This window comes from Podarcis liolepis (genome assembly GCF_965112155.1).
Source record: "Podarcis liolepis genome assembly, chromosome: 13".
In the NCBI taxonomy this organism is placed as follows: Eukaryota; Metazoa; Chordata; class Lepidosauria; order Squamata; family Lacertidae; genus Podarcis; species Podarcis liolepis.
In genome coordinates, this window is record NC_139573.1 from 37,828,222 (window position 1) to 37,851,899 (window position 23,678).

Below are 23,678 nucleotides of genomic sequence, written 5' to 3' on the forward strand. Positions count from 1 at the left end.
GGGTGGGGAATAGTTTTATTAATAATCCAGAGTGTTACAGTCATGAGGTCACAGCTCTTGGTGGCCCTTCAGCGTCTTGACTGCTTCTTCATAGTCTTTGGCGCTGGCGATACTTTGCCGAAGAAACTCCACAAACTCCTCCCGTGAAAGCTTGCCATCCTAGAGAGGAAGGGGAAACAGAGAGGAACCACAGAACCTCAAGAGAGCAATGCTTAATCCAAGTCACAGGGTGAACTAGACATTACAACGGAGCTGCAGGAAACACGCCCGCGGCTGGTTTTACATCAACAAAAAGTAGCTTGTGGGAGGAGGTTTAGTACGCACTACCAGCTGTTGGTTTTCTCCTCTCAGTTGACCCCCTTCAGGTTATCTGCACCCTCAACGAGGGTCCCAGATGAGTGTTAAAAAGGTATTATGGGCTTGTGGGAAGCACTGTGTGTGTGTGTTAGAATTTTGCCCCTAGAGAAGCAGGAGCGGAGCCTATCTGAGACAGTCAGTGGGTCCCTTGAGATCTGCAAACATTGAGCACAACATGAGCCCTTGCAGAATTGATTGAATGCCACAATAGCCAGGGGAGGTGGGTTGAGCATAACGTTTAAGCTGCCGCCTTCTGTTTGTCCTTTGGAGTGTAAGACACAATTCTGTAGTGTAGCAAGCTTCACAGTGCTTTGTCGAGGTGGGAGTGTGTAGGCGAGCAGGAATGGAGTGTAAAAGAAAACCCACCCAGGTATGCCAGTCACCACTAGGTTTCTCAGAAAGCTTAAGCAGGCCCTCATACCAATAAATAAGAACAAAATTTCCTTCTGGAGTGTGCTTTGTCCCCCACCCCACCCCTTGGCCCTCAGTTGCAGGAGGATGCCCTAATGTACGTTCCCCTCCCGCTCGGATCACAGCTCGTCATGATCCTTTGTCAAGTCTTCGCCGTAGTTGGTGGCCTGGCTCCCCACAAACATGTTCCAATTGTCCAAAATCTCTTTCTTGGTTATTTTGTCATCCTGCGATGGGGGAGGAAAGGGAGGAGGAGGAGAGAGAGAGAGAGAGAGAGAGAGAGAGAGAGAGAGAGAAGGGAGGCAAGCAGAGAAGGACAGAATTACAACCCAATTAACACCCCTGGTAATTTTATTCTGAACTCCCCACCCCTAAATTGCATTTGCCTTGTTAGTTAATTACATATTAAGGGACTCGATTATTGGAATCATTCGAGTTACGGTACCTGTTCAAGATTTGAAGGAAGATGAGAGAAAACAGGAATGTCACCATCACACTTAATAGTCCCTATCTATGTCACACACACACCCTTCAACAACCAGGAAATACAGAAAGAACTTTGTATAAAACTTCTACCCTTCCCTCATTTTAAGACTTACTGCAATCCTATGTGCATGCCTTGAGAATGTGTGCAATCCTATGTGTGAAGGATTTGTTCCTAGGTTAAGTGTGTCCAGCAGGGATGGGGAACCTGCAGCCCTCCAGATGTTGCTACTCTCATTGGCCCCAGGCAGCAGTCAGGGACGATGGAATAAGGTAATCAGCATTTGCAGTGACACAGATTCCCCATCCCTTGTGTACAGGATTGCTGTTTCAGGTTCTTAGATAAACTCTGGAATTTCACTACAATATGTAGAGATGGCCACCAACTTGGACAGCTGTAAAAAGGGGGCTAGTCTTACCCTCTGTGAATTCGACCTAACAATGCCCACAAGTCCTGATGGCAATATTAGAGGCAGCGTGTCTCAAATACCAGTTGTTGGGATCAAGGGCAGGAGAGCACTATTCACTCATGCCGTGCTTGGGAGACTTCCCATGGGCATCTCGCTGGCCAGTGTGTGAACATGAGCCTTCAGTCCGATCTAGCAGGGCTGCAGTCCTTTACTAACCTACCTGGTTATACACCGCACTGAACTCCATGGGACGTACGCCTGTGTAGGCATGTATTTTTCTTTGAGGAAGAGAATTGTGGAGGGTGGTCTAAGGGATGCTAATTTGGTTACTTGCAAGCTTCCCTGCTGCCTCTTTTTATAATGGACAACTTGGGAGAGGAACTTGGGCAGCTTGCCACAGCCTTGGACAAAATGTCCACTATATTGGAAGGCAGACAGTTTATGCTGCCTCCTAAATCCTCAATGTTCCGATTTAACTCCTTACAAATTTAGGGCTAGATTTAATTGCCTTCCTTCTGTTGTTCTAGATGACTGTTTTGGGGTACTAATACATGTTTTGGGGTATTAACACATGCTTAATTTGTATGCAACTTTTACAGAGATAAGCGAAATAGGTTGTTTACTCCTATTAAAATAGCCAGGAAGGACTTTTGAATGGTATTTGGCCTATATATTTGTCTGGCATGAACAACATTGCTAGATTTCTTCTTTCTGCTGCAAAGACCCATAAAGGGAATTCAGTATTTTAATTGTACCTTAGCTTGCTTCTGTCCTTAGTTCATATAAGTACCATATATTTTTAACTATGTGCAGAGTTTAAAAAAAACCTGTGTGGCTATCACTTGTTTTTACCAGGTCTGTGACAGCCTGATAAAATTTGTATTGCATTTTAAGCCCAGCAGAATAGTTTGCTCCCCATCAAAAGATACTGCAACCCCAAGTGCAAGAAAGCTATTTGAGATCCTGTTTTCTACTCTCCCTTGGGCAGAAGTGCAGAGGGTACCAAAAAGGTATTTTCAAAGCATAGTTAGTCCAAATATTAATGAGCTCATTTGATGGGCAAATTGAAAATCTCCCTCCTTAGGATGAAATCCGTTTCTTGTCTGACATTGGGGAACTGGGGGAAAAAAGCCCATCAAAGGCAGGACTGAACACTGTTGATCTAGATTTCCTGCTCCAGAAACTGGCTTTGTTTATAGCCTTGAGCCACTTACCAAAATGGGATACTCAAACAGGAAAGCTCTCCCCTGCTAGTCAAAACTGAGCCAGACCTGTACCCATAGATAGAGTTTGACTGTGTGCTTTCCCCCCAGATCAAGCCCATTAGCTCTGACTTTCCAGAGATAAGAAATATGTTCTGTGGTTGCTTAGCAACCACAGACCCATTTCCATCTTTCGCAAACCAAGAAATACAGCCTCTGGTTTGAGGCAGAATGGCTATGACAAGCAACAGCAGGAGTTCTGGCTAGGCCAGGGTCAGGAATGGTGTGGCACTCCCCCAAAATAATGGTTCTCCCTTCATTCGGATGAGAAAGTATGGGGATGGCAGCTCCAGCTGTCAAGAGTCTCGCTTCTGTTTTTATGTAAGGAAGGCAACTATGGGAGGAGGAAATTTCGAGTGGGGAAAGTGCCTAGGGGAGGGGTGCTTAATCCTTTCCCTACCTGCCATTTCTCTGCTTCTGCTCATCTCCGCCAAATGGGCTCGCTCCCTTGCAGTGTTATAAAGGTGCAGGCATATGGACAACCCCATGGGAAGCAAGCACAATTTGGAAGCAGAGAAATAGCTGGTGGGGAAAGGATTAAGCATCCCTTCTGCTGAGACTCATCCATTCTAAATTCCCACTTACTGGACAGGAGATTTAGAGTGAAAGTCACCCTATCAGTACTAGGACTTAAAAAGCTTCAGCTCATGTTACCTGCACATAGGTGTTCATCTCTCCTGTTCTAATACTTCACCCCATCCAACTCTGCCTGTAACTCACCCATCTTTCTCTTTTCCTTGTCTACTAAAAGCAAAACAATCCTAGTGCCTTCCCCCTCTGGTTTCCTTTCCGTGCCTGGTTCTACCCTCACCTTATCCTTGTCCGACTCGATAAGGAGGTGCTTCGACTCCACCTCGGCGTGGTCATAGTCTGTTGGCAAGATCCAGTGCCCGATCTCTTCCCGATCCATTTTGCCATCTTTGTTGAGGTCCCGGAAATCCAAAAACTGTTGACGCTCCGTCTTCACCCAGTCAGGTTCGGGCTCCCCTGTTTCAGGACTGTACATGTCGCCTGGTCAGAAAACAGTTTGGTGTAGGGGTTAGCGTGCTAAGACTAGGACGCGGAAGACAGCGGTTCAAATCCCAGCTCTGCCAAGAAGCTAACTGGGTGACTTTGGGGTGCTTACAGTCTCTCACCCTACCCTCACAGGGTTATTGCAAGAATGAAATTGGGGAGGGAATGCACACCACTTTGAGATCTTTGGAGGAAAAATGGGATATCAATGGTAATAATAAGCAAAATAAATAAACGTGTTATTTTTCTAAAAGACAGTTGCCACCATTATTTGGGAAGACCAAAGCAAGTGGCCCCTCTCTCAAGTCAACTAAGTCCTTGTTCAATAAGGGGCAGGGGCCAGACAACCTTTTCCCTCTCCCCACAAGAAACCGGCCCCAGAGAAACCAACAACTTAGTTGAGAGAGGCAAAAAGGCCAGACAATGACTCTGGACAACAATGGGACTGTTTAATAGCATATATGAAAATGGAGGACAGCCTTTCACAACTACTGGCTACACTCAGCATGATTTGGAAAGACTGACTCGATTTGTCTTAGCAAATCAGCTAAGCTACCCGTTCTACCAGATTTTGGAGGTTTTTTGTGTTGCCGTTCTTACTGAAAGGCTCCTCCAGGTGGCATTCTATTCAACACTCATCATCTTGATTTACTTGAACAATGCTTATGTGGAGGTTAGACTATGCCCCGTCTTTACTGAACATTTTGTTGTGGTTCTATGCCAGTAAGCATTCCTCTTGATTTGCTTGTGGGGTGTTTGATTTATAAATCAAATGAAGTAGGGTTCTGCCAGACTGTCAGTATTCTGCAGGAATATATATATTCCTCTTTCCTAAATAATAATAATTATGCTCTGCCCTACGACCAGGGCACTTTCCTAGGAGTCAAATTAGGCAAGTGAGCAAAGAAACAAATACTGTGCATTCACAGCCCTTCCATCTTACCAAGATATTCTTCTACTTCGACAAAGCCATCCCCGTTCTTGTCGATGTCCTCAATAGTTTCCTGCAGGGGAGAAAGGAAAGCAGCTTACACCAGTGTGGTGGATCATGATAAAAGGAGATACATCTTCCTCCCCACAGAGACCTGTGCATGGAGGACACCAGAGCCCTGCCAAACTCAAGAAATAACAGCAACCATTGCAAGAGGCGATTTGTAATCATTGCTGCTGTTTGGTATGGGATGTCTGCAGCAATGTGGGAAGGTCCTGAAAAGTGAATGGGGTGGAGTTGGGGAGGACTAAATGGCTTCTTGCTATGCAGAATAGAGACCATTCTTGTCACTTGCTCCATCCAGTTCAGTATTGCTTGCTCTGACTGGCAGGGTCTCAGATGGGGTTCTTTCCCAGGCTTGCCTCGAGATGGCAGAGAGATGGGACCTTCTGCCAAAGTGCTCTGCCACTGAGCCACAGCTGCTTTCCACCTGCTTTAGCAGCTCACCTAGAAGGACGTTGTGGAAGTGGTGGGATAAAGTAAAGGTAAAGGGACCCCTGACCATTAGGTCCAGTCATGACCGACTCGGGTTGCAGCACACATCTCACTTTATTGGCCGAGGGAGCCGGCGTACAGCTTCCGGGTCATGTGGCCAGTGTGACTAAGCTGCTTCTGGCGAACCAGAGCAGCGCACGGAAACGCCGTTTACCTTCCCGCTGGAGGGATACCTATTTATCTACTTGCACTTTGACGTGCTTTCGAATTGCTAGGTTGGCAGGAGCAGGGACCGAGCAACGGGAGCTCACCCCGTTGCAGGGATTCGAACCGCCGACCTTCTGATCAGCAAGTCCTAGGCTCTGTGGTTTAACCCACAGCACCACCTGCGTCCCAGTGGTGGGGTAGCCTCCCCCCCAAAAAAGTCATGGCCGGTTGTGGAGAGGAAAAAAGGTTTTGGATGGGGTGCAGGGAAACAAAGAGCAACACAAAATGGCTGCCATCTAGGCCTGTGCAGAGCTTGTCCGAGGCCCAGGGCAGGAGTCCCTGGTCGACTGGGACGCATGAGGTGTTCTTGGCATGGCAGCGATAAGTCCGGTAGACCCCCCTGGCAGGAACCCGCCAGCTGGCTAATTCCTCTGAAAGCCACAAGGGAAGAGTCAATTCAGGGCCATAGCTGTCAACCTTCCCTTTTTCCCCAGGAAATTCCCTTATTCCAGGACAGTTTCCCACTGCTATCCCAGATTGTTAGATATCCCATAGACTGTCCCCAGGACAGGTGAGGCTGCTGATCCCTTTCAAATCTGAAAGTTGACAGCTATGTTCAGGGCCCTGTAGTTTGTTAACGGTTTATGTGAATTGTAACTCTGTGAGAGTTAAACTACAATGACCAGAATTCTTTGAGGGGGGGAAATGCATTTTGAATGTGCTTTATAAAGGCATAGTGCATGTGCAACCCTAGTCTACCAGAGCCTTCTTCTCCCACCAAGATAAAAAAATTCCTTCCAGTAGCACCTTAAAGACCAACTAAGTTAGTTCTTGGTATGAGCTTTCGTGTGCATGCACACTTCTTCAGATACACTGAAACAGAAGTTGCCAGATCCTTCTATATAGTGAGAAGGTGGGGAGGGGTATTACTCAGAAGGGTGGTGGGAATGGGAGATTGGCAGATAGCTGAGATGAGCCTGTTGACGACTCTTAAAGACTGCAATAGGTCTTACAGGAAAAGGCAAGGGGTGAGAAGGTGAAAAATAGCTAGTCATGTATAATGAGATAAAAATCCAATCTGTAACTCCCACCAAGAGTTCACCATCTCCAGCCTCACCGTCACCACAATGTCCTTCATGTAGTCGAACGCTTCGGGGTGGAGGAAGGCTGTGAACTCCTCCCTCGTCGCGGTCATGTCCCCATCCTTGTCAGCTGCCTTGAACCGCCGCTCATCCCGGGCCAGCATCTTCCGGTAGGAGTGCTTGTCTTCCAGATCGCCAAACTCCTCTCCTAATGGCATCAAAGGCAAGAAGTATACGTGAAGCCCAAGGGTGCCATGCACAGGCATTCCCACCGTGGGGGGTGGAGAGCAAGGGCTTGCATCACTGGTTCTCTCCCCGTTGGGAGTATAGCACCTGCAGCAGGGAGCTATTTCTGCTCCCTGCACGATCTAGAACCCTGACTTTCCAGGGTTCTAAATCACAGTGGGATTTTACACGACTAGGTGACAGTCCTTGCTGCAGATGTTCAGCTTTCCCCCTATGAACCTGCCAGGACACTGTTAGCATTTCACTCTTCCGCTGCTGGATGTGTGATTGTTATATCACATGTCTGTGTTTACTTTCTAGGCTCGGAAAGTGTGAGAATGGAAGCTAGTCTTATCTCTTAAATTCTACTGTACTTTTGTACTTTCTTTCTTTCTCTCTCTCTTGGAGAAGAGGAGAGACGCCATGATTGTTTGTGCTGAATATACTGCTTAATAAATACTTAGAATGCACACACCAAAACTGCTAAACTCTGCTGATAAGAGTGTGCACATAGTCTTCAAGATATGTGTCGCTGGTGTGCACCGGGACTGATGATTTATAAGTGTCCCGGGGTTGCGCTTCATCAGGAAGATGCCGGAGAGGTCTGCCTCATCCTGGGGGCTGTGTGTGACCCCCTGGCGTGTTCCGACAGACCCAAGATAATCATCCGAGGCCATTCTCAAGGGCGGCCCAGAGGGCGACAACAAGAGAACAAGCCTTCTCTGTGGTAGCCCCTTGTTTAATGGAATGCTCTCTCTAGGAAGGCCTGCCTGGCACCAACCTTTTCATTGTTTCAGCAAAGGTTCCCCCCCCCCCAACAGCTGGGCAGCACCAATGATAGGACTGTGCCGTTAAATCTGTTTTTTTTAATAATGCTGATGGTTAATGGGACCAATGTTGCCCTCTCTCAACCAGCCCGTGAGTCCTCTGTGCATTTCTGGGAGATGAAACTGGCTTCTCACAGCCAGCCAGCTTGCTTCCTCAGAGCTGGCACTAGGAGGTCACAAAACTGCCAGAAGCAGAGAGAGGCCAATGTTTTGCCCTCTCTCCTTCCCTCCCAAGGCAGCAGGCCAGCCTTGGGAGCCCTGGCCAGCTACAACTAGGTTGCTAGCAACAAGTGATGGAGAGCAAGCAGATTAGCTTGAGCCCTTGTCCTTGTGCCCATCAGCCAATTTCGTTGGAAACTTATTGGCGTAAACAGATCAGAGAGCATTTGGAGCCTGTTATCCCCAGATAACTGGACATTTAAGACAGAGCCAAGTTAAAATCCCACAGAAGGCCTTCCCCCAACACCAGAGAGGATTTCTGAGATTTTCCTTTTTTTTCTGCTTGCCTTCTTAGAAAGAGGAACTTTCTTCATATATCCTCCACAATTTTGGTGGGCGGTGGGTGCATTCCCCTCTCTCAATGTTCCAGGATGAAGTTAGGGGGGGAAAGCATGAACCAGCATTTTACCATCCACTCCAGTTTCTTAAATAATGTAGACATATTTTGGCCTGGGGTCTCAGGCTACTCCATAACACTACTCGGACACAAGATGCTTTTTATATATGCTGCAATGCCAGCCATCCCCTCCTGCTAAACAGCTCTTCCACCTGATTCCAGAGTTGAACTAGAACCTGCCGAAATCTCCCAGGTGGCCGACATCCACTACACACCCTTCCCACTCTCCTGTGCGTACACACAGCGCTTCCTCTGCCCACACCTTCATAGAAGCCATAAGTGGCATTCTTGAACTCAGTCCAGGTGATGTGGCCATCACTATTCTTGTCATAGTCCTTCCAGTTCTTGTTCACGTTCTCGTAGATGTAGCGGTTTTGAGTATGCTTGATCCATTCCTTCAGCTCAGGCTGAGTCACAAAACCGTCCCCATCCCGGTCGATTCGGTCTACGATTTTTCTGCAGAAGGAAGGTTCAAGAACAAAGAGGCTTAGAGAACAGGGAAATGGCCAAGATATGTCTGTAATACAAATATGAGAAAGGCCTTGCTAGATCACTCCAAAGGCTCAGCTAATCTAGTCCAGCTTCCTGTTCTCTCAGTTGGTCACCCAGATGCCTTTGAGAAGTTCCAAAACAGGAACTGAACACAATGGAGCTGTCCCTATTTGTGAATCCCAATAGCTAGTATTCAGAGGACCCCTGGATGGTTAAGTCCAGTCAAAGGCGACTATGGGGTTGCGGTGCTCATCTCGCTTTCAGGCGTTTGTCCACAGACAGCTTTCCGGGTCGTGTGGCCAGTATGACTAAACAGCTTCTGGCACAACGGAACACCATGACAGAAACCAGAGCACATGGAAACGCCATTTACCTTCCTGCCACAGTGATACCTATTTATCTACTTGCACTGGCATGCTTTCAAACTGCTAGGTTGGCAGGAGCAGGGACAGAGCAACGGGAGCTCACCCCGTCATGGGGATTTGAACGCCCAACCTTCTGATCAGCAAGCCCAAGAGTCTCAGTGTTTTAGACCACAGCGCCACCCGCATCTGGCATTACCCCCAGCCTTTAAAGATCTGCATTCACTCAGCTTCCATTTTCTAGAGAGGCAGACAGACCATGTAGCTTCTGCCACGTTCCCAATACACAAAGTAAAAGTTGTTCTCTGACTCTGACAGCTGTCCACCCCGCCTTCCTGCCTCTGCCACCTTGTTTCCTTCCTCCTCTCGCCCCTATGCATTTTTTGGGGTTATGGGCAACTCCTGTGATTGGTGAGAGCCAGTTGCCAATCCGAAGCAACCGGGGTCAAAAGCTCTTAAAAATGGAACATTACCAACATTCTGCCATCCTTCCTTGTCCTTTACCTGCCCTCTGACCACCCAATATGCGGCATTACTCACGAGGAGGATCCTCGTTTGGTGTGAATGTAAAGCTAGATTTAGCTAGTTTTCTAAAAGTGTTTTTTTTCCATGCACCGCTCTTTTCCTTTGCTGTCCTCTTTATTTATTTAAACTCTTAATTTAAGTCTGAATAAAGTTTAAACTTTATTTAAAAGCTCCTAAAATGGCCTGTTAGGGTTCAGCTGCCCACAAGACACTGGGTTCTATCCAATCTCAGGCTGCTTACATACCATGCATTTAAAGTGCATGGATTCTCCCAAAGAATCCTGGGAAGTGTAGTTTAATTAAGGGCACTGGGGGGGTCTAGTTCTGTGAGGGGTAAACTACAATTACCAGGATTCTTTGGAGGCTTTTAATGGATGGTGTGTACCAGCCTCCATCATACAGTGATGGGAATGTGATATAGATAGATAGAGACGACAGACTCTTATATGAGTTGGATTCTATCATCTTACTGTGAGTACTTATGTTTATGGCCTCACAATTTATCTATTTAATTATTTAAGTGAATGGGCATGAAAAACGTCAATGCTTTAACTTCAGTGGGTCTTCTCTGAGTAGAACTTGACTGAACGCAACCCTTTCCCCCCTCTCTCTCTACTGTTCCAGCATCTCTTTGGTCCTATGCTATTTCTCTTTGGGTCTAAGGAGAGTGGACGAAAGCAAGCACCCTGTTCTCTGGGGGCGGGCAGGTATGTGTTTGATGCTCCCTCACCTCAATAACTCATATTCATCACTTGTAGGCCTTGAGAATGGTCCTTGCATCAAAGTCAGAGGGAGGAGGAGAGCTGGTGGCAGCAAACCTCAGCTCAGAGAGGCAGGAGCTAGTACATTTCCTGGCAGTGAACTCCACAGTTTAGCTAAGCACTGTGTGGAGAAGTACCTCCTTCTGTCTGTCCCTAATCTTCCTACATTCAACTTCATTAGATGGTCCCTGGCTCTAGTACAGTGGTACCTCGGGTTACATGCGCTTCAGGTTACAGACTCCACTAACCCAGAAATATTACCTCGGGTTAAGAACTTTGCTTCAGGATGAGAACAGAAATCGTGCTCTGGCGGCGCAGCAGCAGCAGGAGGCCCCATTAGCTAAAGTGGTGCTTCAGGTTAAGAACAGTTTCAGGTTAAGTACGGACCTCTGGAAAGAATTAAGTACTTAACCCGGGGTAGCACTGTATTATAACAGAGAGAGAAACCCCCCCCCCCCCAATCCAGTTTCTCCATTCCTTAAGATATCCACTCCTTAAGATACACAGGATTCTCATCAGGGGTGCAGGTATAAGGGGCATCTGCTTGCAGGTTGGCACTAATGGGAATTAAATCCCTCATTATCTTCACAACCAACCTGTGAGAGTTACTTGTCCAAGGCCACCCCGGGCGCTTCATATTCAAGAGACATGAAGGAGACTTCAACCCAATGAAATTTTTTATTACACTTACAGCCCACGCTCCTTCCTAGGAGCTCAAGGCAAGGGACATGGTTCTCCCCTCTCATTTATTTATTTTTTAAACTCACCTCAATCCTCTGAGGTACATTAGGTTGAGAGGAAGTAACTGGTTCAAGGATAGCCAAGAAGCATCATAACTGAGGGGTGTCCTCAGTTGTAACTTAACACCTTAACCACACCACCACATTGGATTTGAGGGCATTTCTTTATTTAACATTATCATCATCATTAATTAATTTATACCTTGCACCTTCCTTCAAAGGAGCCCATAACTAGAACCCATAAATCAATGGTAATCCGAACTCAAGTCTTCCCAGACCAAGAGATCCTAAGGGTTTCAGAAAGTCCTGAGGTAAACTGGAATTTTAGCAGGGGTTCCTCAATTTAAAAAGCCAGTAATGGTGAACATGCTTTCTTTTACATTATTGTAAAATTAATGAATGTTAGAACGATGTTGGATAGAAATTAAGTGGTTTCCAGCTGTAATGCTTTAAGGGAATATGAAAAATGGGTTGTTAAGAGGTAAAAATCTAACGTTACTATTTGAAGACCAAACATTAGGATAAATAAAAAGGGTAAGGATTTGCTGAACCAACAAACTGAACTGGAATACAAAAAAGGGAGGTATGAGGAGGTCCGGGAAACAAGCTAAGGAAAAATAAGCAATGGAAAAATTGAGTGGTTTTTAATTATTTTTATTTTGTATTTTCTTTTTCTTTTTCATTTTTTTTGGTAATATTTTAAAAATCCTAATAAATATCTTATAAAAAAAAAGAACATGCTTCCTTGGAAACTAGTGTATCCACGGTTACCAACCTTACCTTGCACACACACATGCGCATGTAGGTGTTTCACAGAACATCCTCTTAATTCACACAGGGCAAGTGATGAGGCTCAAAAAACCAGCCCAGGTCCCTGTACGAACCAAATATGTGGCCTATAATATACCCTGGAAACTTCTAGAATTCGCAGCAGTTTCTGTGGCAGACATGTTGGGAGTGCTTTAGCACAGGAAAGGCCTGGCTTGAGGCAGGTCGTTTGAAAGCTACAGCTCTCTTCACTATGCCACACTGGCTCTCCCCGTTCCAGGCAGAACGCCTCACTGCCCAGTCAGTTTTCTGCTCCGCCGGGCAGAAAACCTGATGCCTTAAGGAAACTAGTTTGAAATGGTTGGGAGGTCTCATCTCTAAAATTAAGTTTTGGGCCTCTCTGGAAGTACACCAAAGACTGGCTTAGTGGGAACACACAATCCCTCCTTGTGCATCCAGATGAACGCATGTGGGCATGAAATGGGGGGGGGGGACAAGCAGGTGCGCACCACCCTACTCCACCCTGGACATCGGGGACACAGAGTGCTCATACCCCAAACTTTCCTGCACTGATCAGGAAGGTCTAAAGCAGGGATCAGCAAACTTTTTCAGCAGGGGGACGGCCCACTGTCCCTCAGACCTTGTGGGGGGCCAGACTATACAGTGGTACCTCGGGTTAAGTACTTAATTCGTTCCAGAGATCCATTCTTAACCTGAAACTGTTCTTAACCTGAGGTACTACTTTAGCTAATGGGGCCTCCTGCTGCCGCTGCGCCGCCGGAGCACGATTTCTGTTCTTATCCTGAAGCACTATTTCTGGGTTAGCAGAGTCTGTAACCTGAAGCGTATGCAACCCGAGGTACCACTGTATTTTGAAAAAAGAAAAAAAGAGAACCAATTCCTATACCCCACATATAACCCAGTGATGCGTTTTAAATAAAAGCACACATTCTACTCATGTAAAAACACCAGGCAGGCCCCACAAATAACCAGAGATGCATTTTAAATAAAAGGACACATTCTACTCATGTAAAAACATGCTGATTCCCGGACCGTCCGCGGGCCGGATTTAGAAGGCGATTGGGCCGGATCCAGCCCCTGGGCCTTAGTTTGCCTACCCATGGTCTAAAGGAGCTTCTAAGCATGTTGAACAGAAGACACTTAGATACCCATTTAGACCTTCCCTCTTAACACGGAGCAGGTAGGACCATGTGTTCCCACCCCTGAACACTTAATGCCCATTTACACATTTGAGGAATGTGTGACAGGGCTTCTGCAGCACTCGTTCGTGTGTGTTTGGCCAATAATAAAAGAGAGTAACACGGTGAAAGCAAGTGCTGTCTCTGGTCAACGCGATGAAATTTAAGGCACTGCGCACTTGTCAAATCGCTGCGTTTTGCATAATGTATTGTCTAAACGTAATGGGGTGTTTGTGTTATGCTATTAAACAGGAGTGGGGAACCTGCGGCCTTTGAAATGTTGCTGGACTGTAACTCCCCTCAGCCCTGACCACGGGCCGTGCTGGAGTTCAACATCTGGAAAGGGTCAAAGGTTAACCGCCATATCAACAATGCGCTGGAAGCCCTAGTGGCAATACTCAGATGCTCCAAAACTGCCCATGAATGACATCGGGATGACCCTCATTCTGTATCAAGAACACTTGGATTATGCAGCCTGTCTAAATCAGCCTTCCCCAACCTGTATGTTTTGGACTACAACTCCCATCATTCCTGACCTTTGGCTGGGGCTGATGGGAGTTGGAGTACCAGGTTGCAGAAAGCTGACCTAAATCAATGCTAGTTAAGGTTGCTTAAAGGTAAAGCGACCCCTGACCATTAGGTCCAGTCGTGACCGACTCTGGGATTGCGGCGCTCATCTCGCTTTACTGGCCGAGGTAGCCGGCGTTTGTCCGCAGACAGCTTCCAGGTCATGTGGCCAGCATGACTAAGCCGCTTCTGGCGAACCAGAGCAGAGCACGGAAACGCCGTTTACCATCCCGCCGGAGCGGTACCTATTTATCTACTTGCACTTCGACATGCTTTCGAACTCCTAGATTGGCAGGAGCTGGGACCGATAACGGGAGCTCACCCCGTCACGGGGATTCGAACCGCCAACCTTCTGATCGGCAAGTCCTAGGCTCTGTGGTTTAACCCACAGCGCCACGTGCGTCCCAGTTAAGGTTGGTTACTGTGCAAAATTTATTCTAGTTTCACTAGCTTGTGAAAATGAGCAATGTACTATGCAAGGCACTAAAGCCTTACCCATAGAACATGGGGAATGGTATTCATGTGTTCCCTCCCCAACTTAACCCATGAGATGCCATCAACCACACACATCTAGGGGACTAGAAGCTTGCTTCTCCTCCCTCAGCTCCTCAAGATGCAAAATTCTTCACCCAACAGCAGAGTTCCAATTACCCAAGCCGCTGCTTGCTCTCTTCAGGAGTCAACTGGTCAAACGTTTTGGCATCTTCCTTGCCCAGAAAGGCTTCGTGATCATACTGGAAATCTTGGTTGTCATCGTGAGGGTGGTCGCTCAAGTCTTGGTTATGGTGGACACGGTCCTTTTTGTCGGGGGGAGGCTTGGCCAAGACCCACGTGAGGCACACAGTCAACAGGCAGGAGGAAAACAGCATCTTCTGCCAAGCCATTGTACACAACTTGGGAACAAGGAAGAAAGGTCAGTAAGGAAAGAAAACACACACACGGTGCATATATAAATCATGAGCCAGCCCACTTTGCTCCAAATGGGTCTCCATTCCACACCGCTTCCAAGAAAAGAAGGTGACAAGGGAATATTAGCCGCCATCTGTTGGCTTTTGGGATCCCATGTGCCCTCCCCCCAGGTTTGACTAGCCTTTACCAGGCGCCAAGCCTTTAGTCTAGCAAGCCCTGTCCTGTGGAACTCCTTGCCAATAGAAGATTGGCAGGAGGGCCTCTGCTCATTTTCAGGTACCTTCTAAAAACTGTGCTACTCTGGACTTTCAAATCTGAGATTGTTTCACATCCAGCTTTTACTGACGTGTTTCTTTATTTTCACTGCAATACTGTATTTTTTGGTTGGTATACTGCCTTGTGATATTTCATAGAATCAAAGCTGGAAAGGGACCCCGAGGATCTTCCTAGTCCAACACGCCCCACACCGCAACGCAGGAATATACAGTTGTCCCATATGGAAATCAAACCTGCAACCTTGGCATCAGCACCACACTCTAACAAGCAGAGCTATCCAGCAATATTTTCATATGAAACTGCAGCCTGGAAATATTCAAATACAGTGGTACCTCGGGTTACATACACTTCAGGTTACAGACTCCACTAACCCAGAAATAGTACCTCGGGTTAAGAACTTTGCTTCAGGATGAGAACAGAAAGCGTGCTCTGGCGGCGCGGTGGCAGCGGGAGGCCCCATTAGCTAAAGTGGTGCTTCAGGTTAAGAACAGTTTCAGGTTAAGAACGGACCTCCGGAACGAATTAAGTACTTAACCCGAGGTACCACTGTACAACCTAAAAAAGATGGAAGCCTGCCTCCCTGTTTATCCTCTTATTTACACACACACACACACAAAATCAGTCCCGCAATATTTGAATCCTTGTTCCCAGAGTCTCCCCACTGCTTTGCCATTTACACCCTGATACAATCCTGCCTGAGATATCTTTGCTCCTTAGCTTCACCTCCCTCCAACATCCAAAGGTCTTCTGTTCCCTCAAAAGGCTCTGTCCCTCCTCCTTCGCTGCCCCAGATACTTTGAACTGCCTTTGAGTACACCTGTCCTGCAGCCACCTCTCTCATTTCATTCAAATGCCCTCTGAAAATCCACTCCCACCACAAAGCCTTTGGTGCACACCCCTGGTTCCCATGCCCTGCTACAACTCAGCCCATAACTACGTAAGTCTAAGCACGTGCAACTGAAGCAACCTACATATTGCTTCCCTGTTTACCCCTTTCTCCGTCATCTGCCCTGTGTCAGTTTTAGCTTGTAAGCTCCTGTGGGCAGGGACCTGTCCTCTTATACTCCGTAAAGTGCAGTATGACAGTGGAGAAAGAATGCTATTCCACTTCCTCGCATGCCAGGAAGTCCCACTGCCTACATTTCAAAATCATCTGACTTAGCTCAGTTGATTGGAGCGTGGTGCTAATAACGTCAAGGTTGCAGGTTCGATCCCCACATGGGACAGCTGCATATTCCTGCAGGAGGTTGAATTAAGATGATCCTCAGCGTTCCTTCCAGCTCTCCAATTCTATGATTCTCAATATTTGCTACATGCTTCACCCCACTACACTCCTTTTAAACAAGTATTTATTTATTACAGTTTCTTCCTATTATCATCATCAATCCTTATTACGGTCCAGAGACCCAACAAATCATTACAAAGCAATACACAGTTCATACAGCCTACCTCCAGGTTAAACAAGCATTTTGTTCAGAATATAGGGATCATTGGTTCTTGCGACCACGGATAAAAACGTTGCCACTGCTAATGTTGTAGCATTTGTCCGGTCTTCCAATAGGAACCTGACATAGTGAGCCTCTGATTTTCCCGGGAAAGGTACCAGTAAGGGTAGTATCAGTTCAGCCCTGGCTTGCTCATATTTTGCACAGTGAAACAAAATACATTTTATGGAATCGATGTCTTGAGCACACGGGCAAAGTCTGCCTTGGTAGGGAACTCTTCCTATTATTTATATAAGCATTTAAATATTGCCCTCTCAGAAACGCAGCAATATAACTAAAAACAAAACAAAAGCATTAAAAGCAGGACAAAACAATTACTAAAATGACTGGCTACTTGAGAAGATATAAACAAATGCATAAGTCTGTTCGCGGGGGGGGGGGGGGTGGAGTCTTCAAGAGGCAGCTGAAAGTCAAATGTGAGGATGTCTATGGAATCTCTACTGGAAGAGTCTACATGGGGGCAGCAAACATCACACACTTCTCAATATTTTCCCCAAGAGCTCAGTACCACATGCATGGTTCTTTACCAGAACAAGCACCCCGGTTTCATCACCATAACGCCCAGTGAGGTAGGATGGGCTGAATAAGAATGATTGGCGTAAACTCATCCAATGTTCAGTTTTGAACTTGGTTCTCCCCAGTCTCAGCCCAACACTCTAACCACTAGATTCAGGTAGGTAGCCGTGTTGGTCTGGCACAGTTGAAATAAAAAAATAAAAAAATAGTCCAGTAGCACCTTAGAGACCAACTAAGTTTGTTCTAGGTATAAGCACTTCTTCAGCTGAAGAAGTGTGCATGCACACGAAAGTTTATATACTTAGAACAAGCTTAGTTGGTCTCTAGGGTGCTACTGGACTATTTTTTAATTTTGATTCTAACCATTATCTCTCGAACACCATAGATAAGATGCCCCCAAGCTCATCAATTGTTTCCACTTTCCCATACCAAAGAAACAAGGAGCGTCCACCTTCTTTGATTCCGTTTCACCCAGCCATGCATGCAAGTTTCTCTTTTAGAGAGTGCTGGGAGTTTTGACCCACAAAGAGAACCCAGGAGTCCCGGTTTGTAATCTGTTCTCCTACATACATTTTAACCCAGAACACCACTGGATCTCTTGAGCTCTAAGGACCTGGAGTGAGAGATGAAGTTCTGAAACAAGGACTGTGCCTGCTATTTCGAGGGCAAACTAAAAAAAGGAGAAGAATAAATTCAGTAATCCCAGCAGCATAGGGGAACTAGGCCAGTTCCCAACTGTGCTGCCCAAAATACAGAATGTTCAATTCCTGGAGGCATCTGAATTAAAGCTGTCCCCACTTTGCTGGGAACAAAGCTTATTGAGGATGAAAGTGACAGCAGAATCAGAACAACACATTACTTCCTGGGCTGCGGTACAAAGAAGACACATCCCATGCCAAATTATTTAAACCACTAGCAAATGCAACTTTGGGGCTCGAAACAAGCTGTACACCACTCCACTCCTCCATCTCCCAACTACTGCTCTTCCCTAACCCACACTTGCAGACTACCGCGCCGCTGTGAAATGTGCAAAACTAAAACCGAGCCCTTCCAGATATACAAAGCAACCTGCCTCAGAAGGGAAGCAGAGCTAACATGCCAAAGATAGAGAAAAGGTAAACACAAGCGACTTTCTCCTCCAACACTGCAAAGACTTTGGAAGTCCCAACTTTAAACAAAGACAGTGTCTCAGAATAAGGGGACACTGGTAACTACGCTCCACACTGAAGAAAGGAAGGGAAGCATGTTTAACCCCAGGACAAAAGGGGAGGGGATTGGCATTTCACATCAGGAAACGGGCTGGATGGAGAAGCGGGCTCTACGGCAGGGGTAGCCAACGTGGTCATCCATGACTATAGGCCATGCTCACTATTGGGAGTTGCGAGACCAACAAACTCCCCGAAGGCACCACGTGAGATGTCCGTGGCATAAAGGATGCGGGTCTGAAACAAACTTCTGGGACAATACAGCCCCCCTACGCCGCCCCCAAAGAGTGCCTTAGCAGTGCCCTCTACTTTTGCCCAACCTCAAGCACCAATTCTGACCCAAGAGCCGCAACAACCCAAGGCGCAGCGCAGCCACGCTGCTCTTTTCCGAGGGACACAAGGGGCTAGTTGTGGGGCAGGCGGGGGATGGGGGAAATGGAAATCACAATTCCTTCCGTTCACCGCGGCATCGCGGTAGTCTGCAAGCTCAGCACCTATCAGGATGCCCCGACCAATTGAATCCGCCGGGCATTGCACGCTGCAAAAAAGGAAAACGCACAATCCGTGCATTATAATGCCCGCGTGTCTCCAACAAGAGCCCTCCCTCCCACGCGTTTTTCGCTCCCTATTAAAGATCCCCACCTTCCTCAGGGTCTCCAGCAGGCCCCTTCCCCTCTCCTAAGTCGAGGCGCCCACCTCTCCTCCGCGCCTCTGAGCCCCCCTTGCATGCAACCCCGCACCCCCCAGCCCCAGCATGCAAACCTCTTGCAAGCGTGCCTCTCCCCTCGCCCAGCTCACCAGTAGCTGTAGCCCGCGCGATGGATGCTCCCTCTGCAAGTGCCGCCCCGTCTCATCTTCAGCCCGGCTGGTGTCTCCCCGCCCCGCCCTCCTGCCCGCCACGGCGACGCCCCTCATCCCCGCAGAGCCCAATCGGAGGCCGCCGTCGGCCCAGGGGCGTGGCCGAGGGGCTCCGGGACTGGCCGGCCGGCGCCACGTTGACACAAAGTTCCATTCTTCCCACAGTTTCCCCCCCTTCCTTCGTCCCCCCCCCCCAAGTTACAGCAAGGCAGGGCGGGCTCTGGGATCCTCTTCTTGTCGACCAACGGCAGAAAGACACCTACCCCTGCCGCCACCCCCCAGGGCTGCTCCAGCCCCAATGATCCGCCGCCGCCCTTTAATCCCCCCCCCCAATTTGGCAATCGCAGTGGGGTTTCAGTAGGTACGAAATGTGGGCCTGGGGCATATAAAAGGGCAGCGTGGACGGGGGCGGCGGCGGGCGTGCAGCCTTAAGCACAGCGACCTTGCAACCCCCATTGAGTGCAATCATGGAAAATCACAGAGCTGTGGAGTTGGAGGCCATCTAGTCCAATGCAGGAATCTCAAATCAGTTTTTGGCTTTTCCCCGTTGGGTGGGGCTTAGAGAGCCCGTTAACTTTCAGCTCCAGTCCCTAGATGCCTCCCTTTCACCTCCCAGGAAGTTTTGCTGCCTGAGGCAAAGGACAAGATAAGATAAAAGTAAGCACACAGACATCAACCTGATCTGCACACATTGAAACTGATCTGCTTGGCATTTTAACCTTACTTTGACACTGGCACCGGGAGCGGCCTGAGTCAGACCATTGGTCTGTCTAAGCTCAGTGATGTCTACTTGCAGCAGCTCTCTAGGGTGGGGGTCGGCAAACTTTTTCAGCAGGGGGCCGGTCTACTGCCCTCAGACCTTGTGCGGGGCCAGATTATATTTTGGAGAGAGAAAAAATGAACGAATTCCTATGCCCCACAAATAACCCAGAGATGCATTTTAAATAAAAGCACACATTCTACTCATGTAAAAACACACTGATTCCTGGACCGTCCGTGGTCCGGATTTAGAAGGCAATTGGGCCAAATCCGGCCCCCAGGCCTTAGTTTGCCTACCCATGCTCTAGAGCAGTGTTCCCCAACCTTGGGCCTCCAGCTGTTTTTGGACTACAACTCCCATCATCCCTCGCTAGCAAGACCAGTGGTCAAGGATGATGGGAATTGTAGTCCAAAAACAGCTGGAGGCCCAAGGTTGGGGAACACTGCTCTAGGGGATCAGGTTCAGAGTTTCTGGGACCTTCTGCATGCCAGGCTTTACCGCTGAGCTAGAGGCTTAGAGGGAACAGAGCAGGGGTTACCACCTGTCCCCCCAGCATCCAGCAACCACCCTTCGCTGTCCTTCATGGTAAGGATCAAGTCCTTGCCATCAGAAGTCAAGGAAGGAAGAGAGGTTTGATCTGAATAGGTTTAGGTGGTGCTTAAGTCTGCATAGAGTAAGTCCGATATTTCTGTAGGGTTTACCCGCTGCCTTGTGGGACATCTTCGGGAGGCAAAACAGCTAAGGATTAAACCCTACACAAATCCAGAGCGGAGTCCCTAAGACAGTTAGATGGTGCTTTGTAAACCCCCCTCCTGCAGCCAAGCTGGTGCTAAATGTATTGCTCTGCTTTCCTTTGGACCACATCAGCGAGGCTGAGGGGGGCGGTCTTGTTGTCTGGGCAGCCCAGGACCTCCACACACACTGCCCAGGCGTGCGCCCCCGAGAGATCACTTCAGTGCTGCGAATGCATCAAAAGCAACACAGGAGGCAGCAGTTACGAGTTGCCAGTCTCTGCAGCCACAGCAGGCGCTGTGATTCTCCAGTGGCTTGACTTCAACCCTGGAGGCGCACTCTATTGTCTCTCGAAACGGATGCCAACTCTCGAGGATTTTTGAAGTGTAGTGGGCTGAATGTGGCAAGGCTCAAGTCGGTTGCTAGTTCCTTAGGGATGTAGGAATCAGTTTTATGGCTTGTCAGATCCCTGGTCTGTCTACCTTAGAACCGTCCATCTACACTGGCTGGCAAAGGCTCTACAGGGCTTCAGGCAGAGGTCTCCCCCAGCCCTGCTCGGAAGTGCCCAGTGAGCTGTGGTCCTTCCTTATTTACAGGTATGTTGTTGAATCTCAGCCACAAAACAGTGACAGCCCTGATGCATCTTGGGCCCACACCAGAATGTTTGAGGACAAAGCCGCCTAAGGTAAGACAAGGCAGGAGGCCCCAGCAGCCACAAGTTGGAAGTCTCTTTCTTTTTTGGGAAGCGGGTTTGTTGCGCAAGACCTCCCAATCCACTGTACTTGTGCAACCCAAGTTTGCCATCGTGTGAAACAGCAACAGCAGTGCAGGTGAGTTTTGGAAAGCAACACTGATTCCAAAATGCGTGCGGGCAGCCATTTTGCTTCCCAAACCGTGGGACTGCATCTTTCTGCCCTCCATAAGTGTACTGATTCCTCTTCTGCCTTACTTCTTGTCTGCAAATGCTCATCCATATCCGCCATTCTGGATACGTGGAGAATGATACTCCACAAAGGTGGTAGAAAAGCACATCACATCATTATGGGATGGTGGCCGCTGGGGACATTTTATTGTAGAACTGGGTCAGAGAAGGAAGATCAGAAAGAGTTTGGTTTCAGATGGAAGGCACGCTTTAGAAATATTGTTGATTTTTTGGACTGGAAAGGACCCAAGCTAGCAAGAGGGGAGCAGAGGAAAATGGCTTGGCGCTTCCATCAGCTTCTATTTAAACAAGGGATGAGGGAGCCCGGGCCCTGGTGCCTCTACGCCTCTCTACTTGACCTTCAAGACTCGACACAATCCACACCCTTTCCTCTGGCACACATCCTTTTCCTGAGAGGTGCCCCTCACCAGCCGTGTAAGGGTGTGCGTAGAAACTAGGTTACTTGTATACAGAGGCAAAATTTTCATTTGCTGCTTTGTCGCTTTCTCTTCTGTGCCCCCACCCACACCACTGATATGCTGCCCCCAGAAGGCTTACCATAATACAATGCGGCCCTTGGGCTGGTTTGAGCTTATCTAGAGACAGCTGTGGGCAGGATTCCTGCATTGTAGGGGGTTGGTCTAGATGGCCCCTGGGGGTCCCTTCCAACTCTACAGTTATATGAAAAAGATCCCCCCCCACACTGCTGACTGAAACAAATGGATATACAGTGGTACCTCAGGTTATAGACACTTCAGGTTACATACGCTTCAGGTTACAGGCTCCGCTAACCCAGAAATAGTACCTCGGGTTAAGAACTTTGCTTCAGGATGAGAACAGAAAGCGGCGGCGGGAGGCCCCATTAGCTAAAGTGGTACCTCAGGTTAAGAACAGTTTCAGGTTAAGAACGGACCTCCAGAACGAATGAAGTTCTTAATCAAGGTACCACTGTACCTTTCTCCAAAGTACCCTGCTATTTCTGGCTACACAGGGTGTATGCATATGTAGCAAGTAGTGGGTGCTAATGGTTTGTGAGCAGAAGGTATTTAAAGCAGCAGAAATGCCAATATCCGAAAAAAGTGAGTGGGAGGGGGATGTTTCACAGGACGCTTTGTAATTCACAGGACGCTTTGTAATTCACCTTAAGGTGGGCATTCCCGGAACAAGGAACTTCAAAGAGAGGCTGCACCTGTGAAGCTGCTGATTTCACAATTCACCAAGAGGTTTAATGCTCTGTCCTGTGGCTCAAATTAGGGTAAAAAAAAACCAGCAACACTACACAGGCAAATTAGCTGACCAATGCCAGGATCTTTGCGTTATCAACTCCAACCCATTTGTGTGGTGTTTATGTGAACAGCCACTTTAACATCATTATCCACGGCTGCTTTTCTGCATTTCATTCTTTTGCTGATCTCACTGTTCTCAGTCCCACCCGTGCCCCAGCAGCCATGTGTATATCAGCCTGCAATTTAAAAACGAGGCTTCGTGCATCTGATGAAGTAGGCTGCAGTGCTCAGGAGCAAACCAGCGGTAAATCACACAGAGTAAGTGAGGTTAACTCTTTACAATCGTACCTTGGTTGTCGAATGCCCTGGAACTCGGATGTTTTGGCTCCCAAACGCCGCAAACCCAGAAGTGATTGTTCTAGTTTGCAAACGTTCTTTTGGAACCCGAACGTCCGACGGAGCTTCTGCGGAGTTTCCTGCAGCCGATCAGAAGCCGCAATTTGGTTTTTGAACATTTTGGAAGTTGAACGGACTTCCAGAATGGATTCCTTTCGACTTCCAAAGTACTGTTGTTTAGTCGTTTAGTCGTGTCCGACTCTTCGTGACCCCATGGACCAGAGTACGCCAGGCACTCCTGTCTTCCACTGCCTCCCGCAGTTTGGTCAGACTCATGTTTGTAGCTTCGAGAACACTGTCCAACCATCTTGTCCTCTGCTGTCCCCTTCTCCTTGTGCCTTCAATCTTTCCCAACATCAGGGTCTTTTCCAGGGAGTCTTCTCTTCTCATGAGGTGGCCAAAGTATTGGAGCCTCAGCTTCATGATCTGTCCTTCCAGTGAGCACTCAGGGCTGATTTCCTTCAGAATGGAGGGGTTTGATCTTGCAGTCCATGGGACTCTCAAGAGTCTCCTCCAGCACCCTAATTCAAAAGCATCAATTCTTCGGCGATGTGTCTGTGTGCCTGCCTTTGCTACTCCCCCTTCATGTCTCTCCTGGTCCTGGGAGACCAGGAGAAGGGGAGCTTGTCGCAGCAGGAG

The 23,678-nt window shown here is 47.9% G+C and overlaps 1 protein-coding gene across 7 annotated transcripts in view; it reads right to left on the bottom strand.

Annotated features, from left to right (window-relative positions):
- The window catches only part of RCN3 (reticulocalbin 3), a gene marked incomplete at its 5' end in the record, with an annotated part of 27,993 nt that continues 4,315 nt past the window's right edge, over positions 1-23,678 (bottom strand). The window contains 7 exons of one of the 7 annotated variants that reach the window (XM_083470104.1): positions 1-159; positions 3,735-3,934; positions 4,881-4,941; positions 6,688-6,860; positions 8,583-8,776; positions 14,386-14,627; positions 18,944-19,075. In XM_083470104.1, the coding sequence (XP_083326230.1) occupies positions 49-159; positions 3,735-3,934; positions 4,881-4,941; positions 6,688-6,860; positions 8,583-8,776; positions 14,386-14,627; positions 18,944-19,060 (1,098 nt within the window). In that variant the 3' untranslated portion in view covers positions 1-48. Of the gene's footprint in view, positions 996-3,734; positions 3,935-4,880; positions 4,942-6,687; positions 6,861-8,582; positions 8,777-14,385; positions 14,628-17,369; positions 17,439-18,907; positions 19,076-23,678 lie in introns of those variants that run through there. The other 6 variants (XM_083470105.1, XM_083470102.1, XM_083470103.1 and 3 more) reach the window with 6 other exon arrangements.